Source organism: Excalfactoria chinensis, chromosome 18, assembly GCF_039878825.1.
Source record: "Excalfactoria chinensis isolate bCotChi1 chromosome 18, bCotChi1.hap2, whole genome shotgun sequence".
Lineage (NCBI taxonomy): Eukaryota > Metazoa > Chordata > Aves > Galliformes > Phasianidae > Excalfactoria > Excalfactoria chinensis.
This window is the reverse complement of record NC_092842.1, coordinates 2,260,357-2,273,042: the sequence shown is the minus strand read 5'-3', so window position 1 is coordinate 2,273,042 and position 12,686 is coordinate 2,260,357. Positions and strand designations below refer to the sequence as shown.

General features: G+C 49.2%; 1 protein-coding gene across 5 annotated transcripts in view; it reads left to right on the top strand.

Annotated features, from left to right (window-relative positions):
• The window catches only part of ASTN2 (astrotactin 2), a 273,672-nt gene that overhangs the window by 241,060 nt on the left and 19,926 nt on the right, over positions 1-12,686 (top strand). For all 5 annotated transcript variants that reach the window (XM_072353116.1, XM_072353118.1, XM_072353115.1 and 2 more), the window contains one exon: positions 2,988-3,129. In XM_072353116.1, the coding sequence (XP_072209217.1) occupies positions 2,988-3,129 (142 nt within the window). The remainder of the gene's footprint in view (positions 1-2,987; positions 3,130-12,686) is intronic.

The window sequence follows — 12,686 nt, the reverse complement described above, 5'->3', positions numbered from 1 at the left end:
TAATATAGTGACACTGAGCTCTGGTTTGGATTTCTTGCCATTGAGAACTGAACACAGGTGAGGCATCCTCACAGGAGCTGGTCATTTGTCCTTGATATCTGTAACAGCTCATAGCTTTATTTAGTGTGACATCAATTATTTATTACTATTAATGAAGGGCACAGATGTCTGTCTGGTCAATAAAATATCTCCTCCTCCGCAGAGATGATCTACTTAGCTATCATTTACTCTGCAGAGAATCTTTCTGAATTCTTACTGAAATTTAATAATGCGAGCAAAGCTACTACAGCAAGTCTAGAAGGACTGTGCTGCAGGGCTGCTCTGGGAGGCTGAAATCCTTCTTTATATTTGCTGGCGGGGTGTGTGAGAACACAGGTCCAGACGGGAAAGAGAAGCCCCATTGCTTTCCATCACAAGCTACTTATCCATATAATCCCTTTTATGAAATGATCAAACTCCATCCGAAGAGATAGTTAGGTTATTTGTCCTTCTCAGGAGTAGACCATCTATTCATATCCAATTTACTTTCTTGTGCCATTACTGCCCATTAGCCTAAATATTTAGTTTCCATCTGAGTGCCTGCCCTGGTGATGCATTCACAGAGCCACGTATCTCTTCTTGGTCTTTTTATGTCTCTGCACGTACGGTAAACTTGTGCCTTTTGTTATCTCCCTGTGAAGCCTCCTCTCCTGCTTTTACCTGTGCCTTGTTCATGAGCATAGCAGAGCAATGCAACGTGGTGCCCTCCTGCTGAGCCCTTGTCTGGGCTTTGTGCAGCCAGGTGGGTACTGCTCTATTGCTGCAGCACCCCAGGTCCACTTTCACTTGGTTCGTGGTCTGTCATCCTTTTGCAGCGCTGGCAAACACACGTGCTGCCTTAGGTATGTCCAGCTGACAAGCTTCTGGTCCACATCTAGGGAATGATTTGGTTTTTGGTCCCAGGGTAGTGCAGTGACTGGGTCATATAAATAGCCGGCTTGCAAAGAGCAAGGTCCAATGGAAGCGGGAAAGGAAGTGAAGAAAATGCAGCAATGAAAACTCAATAAAATGAAACAAACACCAACAATTTGAGTAATGCTGTAGGAGCTGCCAGACGGGCTTGACCCGGGGGCTGGGTGCTCTGTGCTCCAGAGGAAGATGTGGGATGCCCACAGAGACACCCGTGGGATTCTCTGCCCCCCGTGAAGTTTCTTCCTCATCCAAAGAGAGGTCGTTTGAGGTCTGAAGAGGATCGAAAGGTCTGTCTGTAGTTCAGCAGCACACTCTGGTGCTGCTTTCTCGTGACGTGTCAGTGATTCATCCATGGTGGCAGTGGTGACTTTTGGTGACAGGGAGTTCCCCAGTCCAACCCGATGTCATATGGGGGAAAGGATGGAAATGAGAGTTGGAAATGTGCAGCAGAGTGTTGTTTGTTTGTTTAAACCATCACCCCAGCGCTGAGGGACTTGTTGAAGTCCGTGCAACTTCCAGGCAGTGACTTTTGGGGCTGCCAACCCAACCTGCCCGCTGAGTTGACCTGGGCTGTGGTACAGCCCCGGCTCTGGTAGCCAGGGTAAACTCTGGAGCCTGGTGACAGCTGCCTGAAAAACGTTTGGAAAGAACAAGTCGTGCTGGGAGCATTAAAATGAATAATTAAGGCTTGGATTCCTTTAGGGAGGAAAAGTATTTATTGCTGCTCTTTTCTCTAGCCAAGGGGGACATTTGTTACTGAATTGTGTATCTTGAGACGACTCAAACACAGCCTGGGGGGGCTGGGGAGGATGGGTTTTTTCTTCTACCTGGGTAATCCGGCCACACAATGAGGCATTCTGGGCTGGGTATATCAGTGGGATATTCCTTACGGTCTGTACCAAGAAACTAGACTTGTGCTTCACTTCAGTAGTCCTCAGTTTTGCTTACAGAAGAATAAAGGGAGAAGTGTGCTGAGAAGGGAATTCTCCGGTCTCTGCTGCGGTGCTTTGACATTTACACGTGCATGAGTACCCAGTGCTGCAACCTGGGCCCAGCTCTGCTGATCCCAGCACCTCTCAGCAGCTGCAGCCGCCCTCTCTCTGCTTCTCCAAGGGCACAAACCAGGGCAGCTGCTCATGTTTTGTACTGCTGGGTACCTCGAGCTTTCGGTCACACCGATGCAAAACGGGAATGGAATGCTCAGCATCCTCAGTGCGAGGAGCCAGCTTGCACAGCAGTGAATAATCGGGTCCAAAGAGCTCAACAAACGGGACATTTTCAGTTTCAGCTGGGTCGTGATCTAAGCGTTTAATAAGCTTTATAACCCAGGAGACAAAAAGAAAGAAAAAAAAAGAAGTATTTCAGCAGTTTTTTAATTGTTATTATTTTTCTTTGAATGCCTGTAATGGGGCGAATGTCCTTCAGCGTGGCTGAGCTGAGCGCTGTAGCAATCAGCTCCAGGAGCCGGCGGAGCACACATGAAAGGGAGCGCAAAGCTACTGATTTCCACTGAATGAATAAAAAAATAAACAGCACATTGAAAGCAATTACACCCGAGCTCTATAAACGTCTCCTTGCTTGATAATCTCACATAGCTGGAGCATATTTCACAGTGACAGGGGGTTTCTTGAAAAAGGCCATGTCCCTTTTTGAGAACTGGAAGTGCTTTCAGGGCAGGAGGGCCCTGTTGATTGTGGGTGTCCATGCTGTCCCTGGGACCTGGGGCCCTCCTTGGTGGTGGTCCCACACGTGTTGCCACTGTGCTGATTGAACACTTTCCCAAGCTCTGACTTAGCACTGGGCACAGTTTCTGCTTTGGATCCCGGTTACAGCTGTCAGCCTGAATGTGTTTTCTACTTGCTTTGTCCCCAAGCAACGTTCTCCACATAGACGTGGGGCCGTTCCTCCAGCTGGATGTTGTTGCTTCCCCAGTAAACTTTGCTCCGTAGAGATATTCCTGCATTATTTTGTCAGCGTCCAGTGGTAATTTGCACCTACGTTGATGTTTTGGTCTTTCTCATCTCTTTGCTCTCCAGGAGAATCCTTAAGCTTTGCAGATGATTTGCTTTCTGGCCTTGCAACATCCTGTGTGGCAGCGGGTCGGAGCCATGGAGATGTCCCTGAAACCAGCCTCTATTCAGTTATTTTCAAGTGCCTGGAACCGGATGGTCTGTACAAGTAAGGAGAGGCCTGTGGGGAGGTCCTGTTGGCAAGGGGGGATCTCCAATGGGTTTACATGATGGTTATTATCCTTTTTGGTCAACACAGTGTTACACCAGACAGTGGACACACAGTGAGGCTGTTGCTTTGGGTGTTGGGCTCAGTGAAATGGAAAACCAGTGTCTGCCAGCACAGCAATGGAGACACTGGGAGCCTATGGGAGACTCCACTTACATTTGTGATGGGCTTCCAGGTGGGATGAGTTTGTCTTGCATGCACAAACCAAGCTGATGTTACACACACTGTACTCATTCCTGGTCAGCTGAGAGGGCAAGATGTCAAGGGTGTGAGGGGGTTGCTCACATCAGTTGCTGTTTGTCTCACTAAGACACATTAACCAGATTGAAGAGGTCCCAAGTTCACCTGCCCACCATCCAGTCACTCCTGTAGAGATGCATGGTCACACCTATGCTGATGTTCTTAATCACTTGGCTCTTCTGAGATAACGCATTTGAGAACTTGAGGCTGGATTTGTTGTTTGAATCTTACGAAGTAACTCATATCCAAAGCAAAGCGATAATTTCAGCGTCCCACTATCGGCTTCTCTTTCACTGGAGTTTGCAGGGTATCTGGTGAAGAAAGTAGGAGTGAATTTCCATGGGAAAGAAGGTCATGTGGAGATGTATTGAAGGCAGGGGCCTGAAGGAGCCTGGAGGAGGCAGAGCAGAGCCAAGAGGCAGACAGCAGCATGCTCACCATTATGTTTTTATTCCCCCAGAACGGGACAGTGGATGCTCAGCAGCTGCGTGCTGTATTCAAGCACACCCATGTTTCCCTGTCCTCATTGCTGCAGCCGTAGCATCCTTGGGATGTTGAGGAGTTTTGCTGCCTATCCCCCTTGGCAGGGTTGTTGTAACTGGATGATCTTTGAGATCCCTTCCAACTTAAGCCATTCTATGGTTCTATTATTATGATTCTATCCAAGAGGTCCCAAAGTGCAGAAGTCTGTGGGAAGGATGATGCCAAGGGATTCAATCAGCTCTCTCCCACTGGGGAGCTGAGATCTTCAGACTCTTCTCTAGCCATGGCATCCTTTGTCCTGTGGGGTTGGCAGGAGTCGGGAGAGTCAGAGAAGAGGAAAAAGGAAAAAAAAGGAATAAAAAGGCCTCAAGGAGATGAAGGAGAGACAGAGTAAGCAAGAGAGAAACACCCAGAGCTTAATGTCAGAGCGACTGTAATAATTAAAGCACATTTTGTAGTGAGTAATGAAACTTTTTATGGGACCACAAAAGCAGTTAAAGCAAGAGCTGGCAAACGGTCTGTCAGCGAGAACTTTTTAAGATCTTGATTAATACTTTCCCTTTGCCTCCCCCTCCACCGCCCTGAAGTTAAATATGTTGACAGCCTCCAAAGATGGCAAAGTCTTTATTTTGTATCTCTGAAGCAGAACAGTGTCCAGGAGAAGGCTCCTCTCTCCATTTCATCATTTTAAATGTTTTCTTGTTAAATATCTATAATGGATGAATATAATTATTAATATCATTGGGAACTGGGCTGCTCTGAAAAGGTGCCAGGGACAGCTTGGAACAAGTGCAGAGCTCGCTAATGACCCACTGCCCATAAACTTGGTTGTGAGCTATCAGTGATTGCAGCTGCCAAAGCGCCAGGCACAGGACGAGCTGCTGGGTTGGATGGGGGGGTATAGGGTTGGGAGCCAGGAGGTCTGGCTGCTTGGCAGCCTGCACTGCCGGATCATCTTCCCCATCTGCTGGGCAGGGATAATTGCGCTCACTCGCCTCTTCGGGGGCTCTGTGATCTAATTCCTGATGGCTGTAGAGGGCTGGGAGAGCCTTGGGTGGGAGGCTTTGTTCAGGGTTGTGTCATCCCTTTGGCCAAAGCCAGGCTTCTGCTTCAAGGTCTTGCATCACACTGCTGTGGTGGGGACAAGCAGGGCTTGGCAATGCCCTGTGTCCTGGGGATGCTCCTGGCAGGTGTCTTGGGGTGAGGGACAGCAGTTCTGCATGGGGAGCCAGCAGGCATCAGTACCCTGGCACTGGGGGGCTTTGGCCCTATTGATTCTGTGGGGACAGGGCAGAGTTGCTGAGACAGGACAGGGACAGCATTGTCTCTGTCCACTAGCAGGGCTTGGCACACTTACACACATGTAGTGACATACGTACATGCTGGCATGTGTGGGGCACAGACCTGCTTTCTTGGCCATGCAAAGAATGTGCACACACACAACAGCCCCCTTTGCTCAGCATCTGCTGCTGTGTGCACCAGGACACCTGCATGGACCAACACTCCTATGCTCAGTGTGTTTGCAGACCCTGCTGTGCTTGCACATCCAGTGCACACACGTTTGCTCCAGCCTGGGAGCCAACCAGCACATATTTACTTAGCATCTGTGCATTCTCAGATACATAAGTACACACATTAAATATTCCTCTGTTCAGATGTCCATACAGTTGCGACACAGCATGAAGAAAGCCAGAACAGTGAAATGTGAGGCTAACACTCTGTTCTGAGCCCGCGTGGACATAACAACAACAGAAACACGGGCACGGGGTCACTTCTTAAATTGAATTTCTTCTGCTTGTTTCATTTGTTTTTGTGGGGGAAAAAAAAATATATCTTTGTTGGAAGGCTCCAAGCTGGTATTAATCCTGATTACAGCAGCTCAGCAGGGATCTGTACTTGTCCCCAGGCTGGTAGGTGAGCACACAGATCCTGCAGCACCGGAGCTCTTCAAAAGCAAATGCTTTTGCTTGTTCAGTAGTCTGAGGGTATCACTGAGACTGGGGGCTCTGAGATCATGGGAGTCTCTTCTGCTTTGTAAATGCATCTGATGTCCTGTCCCATTTCTTCTGTAGTACCTACAGCAGTTTCGCTGCTGTTGGCCACTTGTTTGGCATATTACCACCCTGAGATCAAAGCCGAACTTGCGCATGAAAAACAAATCCAAACAAAAAAAAAATGCTCTACAAACGAGCAAACAAGCACTAAGATTGATTCCTCTGCTTCTGAGACTTCTGTAATTTCAAAACACGCACTAACAAAAGGAGAACAGATTTCTTTGTCCTTTGCAGTTTCAGACTGATGGAAATACGTTTCCTGTCAGCCCTTTTCTTTCCCCTGCCTGTAGTACGCTGGGCTTGAGATGATGGAAAGTAATCCACTTCAGCAAGGCTGCATGGGCTCCATTGGCTCATGTATACAGTTGACGTGGATGTCCACATGTGGAGGTTAAATTCAGCCTGGAAGACCGACCTTGAATATCATACAGCCCATACATAGCTCAACACCCTACAAACCCAACAGTGCTCTTCGCTGCTGAGACAGAAGCTTCCCTTGTGTGTCCCACAGCCTCCCTGGGCCTCCAGTCTGGCTCAACTATCTCAGCTTCTCCCCTCGCCATCCCCTGAGTGCCTGGGGATGCTGAGCTGTACCTGATGGGCCACCGAAAAGCAGCTCCACTAACCCAGCACAATTGCTTCAGATTCGTGAGGATAACACCAAGAGGTGGGAGCCAGAAATGGAACATTTGGAAAGGGAAATAAACCCCCCCCTCTGGTTCCTCTATGGAGCTGCAGTGCAAACACACCAACCTCTTCCCTGCGCCACAGATACTATAATTATAGATTAGATTAAATCCCAATGTTTCGCTTTATTTACATTCCTGACCTAGCCTATTCATTTCCGGTGTTTGTGCCAAGAATCAGCACAAAATTTACTGGAAATAATATGGAAGTCATCAGGATCCCTCCCAGAGCCTTTCTTAGGAAGTGTGTTCATGCGCTGACAAGGAGCTCAAATTTACCTTCCCTTTGTTGGCCCACGTAGGGTTTCCCGTGAGTGATCCCAAACCAGCCCAGGGGATCTGGGAGAGTGAGTCTCAGAAATGTTGGGAAGGTGGATGGATGAGGGTCAGGCCCTTCAATGGGATAGAAGTGGATTTATTGCTCAGAGCAACAACGCAAGGCTCTTGGCCAAGACCCACATGCCCTGCGCAGCCAGTACGGATGCCTGTTGTCCTGGAGGCCACCTCCAGCATGGCTAGGCTTAGCCTGTCATCACACAATGAAAACACTTCTTTTGGATGGGCAATAAGGAAAGAGGCAAAGTGGTTGAGTGTTGGGATCCTTTGGAGCACTGAGAGGCAGCAGTTGCAGTTCAGCAAAGCTGAAGGAGCTGGCTCAGAACAAGACTGATTAATGTTGACTGACCTCTGCTGTATGCATAGCTGGGATAAAAAGTGGAATGGAAACCCTTGGTGCTCAAGTGTCTACTAGTGCTGGCAACAGTCTGCTGCTCCTTATATGATACTAATTGTTATTGTTGGTCTTCCGTCAGGAAGACACATGAATGAGTGCTGGAGAAATCGGAGACGGATCCCAAGTAGCTCAGTGGCATGGGTTAAAACACATCTGTTACAGCCCTTGGCTGAGTCCCTCCTGTTCACAGGAGCTGTGCTGCTTCACTGAATCCACCTCTTCTATTCCACATGCTTTCCAGCTTCCTGAAGTTAAGCAATGGATGGCTGTAGTTTCTTTTCAGGCATTTCTGGCTTGCAGAAACTCAAGGAAGGCAAGTCAGGAGTAGAACAAATCCCAGCCTCTGAATCCTGGCTCTTCCTTTCTCAGCAGACCAGGGTTGCCTTAGAACCAGGCTGCCCACACGTTGGCTTGGATGTGCCGTTGTTTTTGCTGAAGTAAACCCAACACCGAGCAGCCCATCTGGACTTGGTGCAAATCCCTGTAGTGGAGGAAGACTGGCCCCCTGGAACATGGTCTGTAGGGAGGACAGAGGCTCAGCACAGTGAGGAGACAATCTTTCTGCTAATGTCAGTGACATCCCATGTTGGACTCTTGTTGAAGTTTCTGAGCTCAGGTTAGAAGCTGCCTCTTGCTAAGGACAGGGCTCTGAGCAACATGATTGAGCTGTAGATGTTCATTTCAGGGAAGCTGAACTAGATGGTCCCTTCCAACTCAGACACTTCTATGACTGTGTTTGTATCCAACCCAGCCTGGTTGACTCAGAGCAGGGCCTCCAGGATCTACTGCAGTATGTCTGTTCCAACACTTGCCATCGCCATTCTGAAAGTTGGATTTGTGCCTCAATTCTCCTTCACATCCATCTCCTAACAGTGTCCAGCCACCTGGGACAGATCTGGCATCAGGAGCAGCCTTTCCACTGACCTCTGTGGAGCCTTCTCTGGGACCTGCCAACCGTATGAGCATCTCCTGTCTTTTTGTTGGAAAAGCCAAATTATCCATCCCAAATTCTCTGCTTTTTCTCCCACCTTGTGCCATAAAGAGAAACAGAACAGCCTTTGTTGCCTCTCGTGGCCAACTCCTCCCCACCCTTTCCTCAGGACATCCGGATTGAAATAACGTTCTTGGTGGTTTTGTTCTGAAATCTCCTGGCACCCGAGCTCCAGCCCTGGCTGGGTCCAGGCCCAGTTGCATCGCTCCTCTGGGGCAATGGGAGGAAGGCATGTGGTGGGAGCAAGGAGGAGGAGGAGGAGTCACAGCTGGATGGTTGGTAGGGGATTGCATCTGGGGGAGTGTGTGAATGGGGGATTCTTCCTGGAAATGGCAGTGGGGTGGAGAGGAGGGGTTTGGCCTGTTGGTCTGCTGGTAGGCAAATGGAGCTCTGCAGTTCCACCTCTTCCCCATCATAAATTTACTCACCCCTTACAGTTATGGACTTGGAGAGTATTTTTATCTCTCTGTGTGTAGAAACCTAATGCCACTAACATAGATCCGTCCAAGTCTTATCTCATTGACTGATGGCAGAGCAAGTACAAGAGATGCAATATAAATACCAGCACAGATACTACTGGCTTTGATTTGCCTCTAAGCTAGCAAAAGTTGCACTGTGCTGTTGTGTTGGAGTCCTTTGTTTGGTTCTTCAGTTCTCCATGTTGCAGAGCACCTTCTTTCTTAAGACTGGAAAGCTGAGGACAGTGCTGATTTGATTCTTAAGCAGTGTTGGGTTTTGAACCCACTTCCCTTCCAGGACAGAAGGGTTTCACTGGTTGCAGTGTGTGTTTCTTTTATATTGTACAGGAGAAGTAAATCAGGACAAGGACAAGTGGTTTTGTTCTTATTGACCATTTCCTAGCAGGGGAAACTGAGGCAGGAAGCAGCAATATGCCTTGGTCTGGAGCTGAATGGAGAGCCGCGGGATGCCTTCACTCACACTTCACCTAAGCCTCTCTCTTCAGGAGAGCACTTCAGAGAGTTGTTTCTTTATCCAGAGGCTGTGCAATATATATCTCATACACAAAAGTGGGGCCTCATCTTCTTCAAGTCCTTGGGTGGTCTGGGCTGTAGATCTGAGAGTCGACATCAAGGAAGTTGAGGCACGCCTGTGAAAATGCAGCAGACTTATTTGGTGTCTCACCTCTCCTCTCTCTCTTGTTCTTGCCCTCAGTGTGTTTCTTTTTCCCTAGCAGAGCCAATCTGATAGCAGGATGACCTTTTTGCACAGCAACAGCGCCTCTTTGCCAGCTGCAGTTCCCCTTCTGCTGCCAGGGCTCAGTCCATTGACTAGAGCATCTCAACTGGGGCGCAGTGACATCATTCATCATGGTGTCCCTGTCACTTCCAGCCCAAGGCAGGAAGGTCAATGTGGCAGTAGAAGATGAGGTGAATTTGATTCTTGAGGGATGCTACTTCTTGGCTTTCTATCCCCTGTCTGAGCTTGGCAGATCCTGGCTGCCTACTGCTCCAGTCCCGTGTCACCTTGTACTGCCAAGGACAGGTACATTGCCCTGATGAGCAGTGTCCCCAAGTACACATGTCCTCATCACTGCTGGTCACCTCTCATACACACACACGCACACGCTTCCCTCTGCACATCAGGACTGAGATAAATTTGATTATACAGCAATATGGTTTCTGTTATGAAAAGAGGAAAGAAAATACCCAGGCTTTCACTGAAAGCCCTCGGAGCCAAAGCTTATGTCATATATTTAAATGTTTCTAAAAAAAGACGGAGGGTGAGGGCTGTACTTTGTTCAGGGAGTGATGGCTGGAAGGCACAGGAAGACAGGGATTCTCTTGTCACTGGATGAGCTGATGGAGCTGTGAAGATCTGCTGCTTTGAGGAGCTGTACCCAAATCTGGGGAGCTGGGTTGCTGGCAGATGGTTGCCCAAATGGCTGGGCAGTTTGGTGCTGACCCATTGGGCTGTAGACCTTCTGGGATGTTCAACCTTTGAATCAGAACCTGTTGTTTTCCTTCCATGTTTTCTGCTCTTGATTTCTGCTGGGGAAGCCCCAGGACTGTGCACAGAGCAGGGACCTAAGCAACATTGGCACACACCAACCCCTGGCATTGACTTCTTCCTTCTGAGCATCTCCTGCCCCGCTCTGCAGTTATGGAAACATCCTCAGCTCTTAATCTTATTGCACAACCCTGAGCAGAAGTGCCTGCTGTTGGGCTGGGATGCTTTCATCCTTTTTTTTTCTGTCTGGTTTGCGTCATTGCGACATCACAGCCTTCCAGCCCTTCCATGTCAGCTTTGTGCTCACTGCGGAGCCAGGATGCTGGGGTGCGCCTTGTACGCACTCCCCAGGAGGTGATGGACAGAAACAAGCACCCTGAACCAGAACACTTACTCACTGTCCCTCAGCACATCACCCAAAGGTGTGAGGGAAAGTGTTCCAAGCTATTAGGGCTGCCACAAGCTGTGCTCCTGCCCTGCACAGTATTTCTCTTCCTGCTGGGGCATCCATCATGCACAGCCAAGGGCCCAGGTGTGTCCCAGCATGGCATCCATCATGGACCCACATGCATGGAGATGTGTGACAAGGACTGATGGTGTGTCTGTCCATCCCATGTATCAGCTCAGAACCAGAGCGCCTCTTCTCTGGGAGCTTTTCCATACCAGTAGCAGGAATGCATAGCTTAGCACAGCCTCATACCACATAAAATCACCCTGCAGTCCCCAGCCCTTGCAGACCCCCTCTGGCTTTCAGCTCTGCCCATACATTGTACCTGCTGTACACAGGATTGTTTTCCAAGTGGAAACATGAGGTGAAGCATTAACTCCACAGGGGCCTTTCTGTGCAATGTGCAGGGTTTAAATATTTATGTTGGCAAAAAGCATATAATAGGCAGCTCGAGATCAGAGATAATGAAACTGAGGTGTGTGGGGAGGCAGGGGGAGATGGAAGCAGAAGGGAGGGGGACCCAAGTGGGTTGTAGTGTGCCTGCACAGGTGATTGCTTTTGTTCTCGTTAATATCCACCTGTGTGGGGAGAGGGATCCAACCACATTGCTGGGAGCTCTGTAGCACGTACTGGGAGAGGAATGTGTCCCAGCTTTGGCTGGTGGCTGTCCTGGTGGCATGTGGGGACTATCCTGGGGGTGTCATCCACCAATGATGTGTGGCCCTGAATCACCAGTAGTGCTGATACAGAATCCCTCACTCTTTCAGATTGCTGTACTCAAGGTTATTGACCAATGGCTGTCTCTGATTGGGTAGTAATATGGTTTGCATTTGTAGCAGAAGTGCAAAGTCACAGCTTGAAGCAGTGATTGAGCACCTGGTGGGAAGGCAGGGCCAACCCAGAGGAGCTCAGGTGTGTGCAATGCCCCTGAGTGGAGCCAGGATCCACCCCTTCCCAGACCTCATTTAAGGGTTGGCAGTGGGAGTGAAAGCATCTTGCAGGAGATTCCTGTGCACCTATAGCCTTCTGAAGGTAAGCAGCTTTTTTCCTTTGTTTCTATGGCTGTTGAGTGTGAGCAAATCCTTGCTTGGTGCAGCCTAGGACTTTGCTGCTGTGCTTTTGTTGCTGAGCTTTCCATCATGTTTGCAGCATTATGTGGAGGGTTGTCTGGTGGGTCAGGAGCTGTTTGTTGCTGTGATAACAGCATACTGAGCACGTTAATGGATAGCTTTGCACTAATGAAGAGCATAGGATGGACTAAGATGAGGGGAGTGGGCAGGAAGGTGGTGGAGTTGTGATACTGAGGAGCAGTGTCAGTGGGTATTGTGGGGTAAGCTGGACTTTGTGATCTTGGAGGTGGCTCTATGAGGAGTGGGCATAGAGCATGCTGCAGGGAGAGCTCATTCCATTGCAGGAGGGGAAGAAGGAGCTCACACAACAGCGAAGGGTGCTGCTCTTTCTCAATTCATTATCTTTACAAGACAACGACTTCTCTCTCTCTCCCCACTTGCATCAAATCCCCCAGAAGTGGGGGGGGGGGCCCCGTGCCACGCAGTGGGACTGCAGCCAGTCATGTAGCCCCTGGGGAGGTATGAAATGAGGCATGAATGGAGTGTTAGGAGAGAATGGAAACTCTCAAGCGGCTCCCAGGCCGGCTCTGTTGCGGGGGGTCCCTTACTCACGATGACAGCGCTGCCTCTCATAAACATGCATTTCCTCATCCCCGTTTGTTTCTCTCTCTTGTGCAATCGCGTGTACCAGACGGGAATGGGAGTGAGTCCCAACGGTACGTGAATGTGTCACAGAAAACCTTCCCACCCTGCCACCAACGAAGTACTGAGAAATAACAACAGGATTTGAGGGAGAATGGAGAGAAACTGGGGGGGGAAAAAGA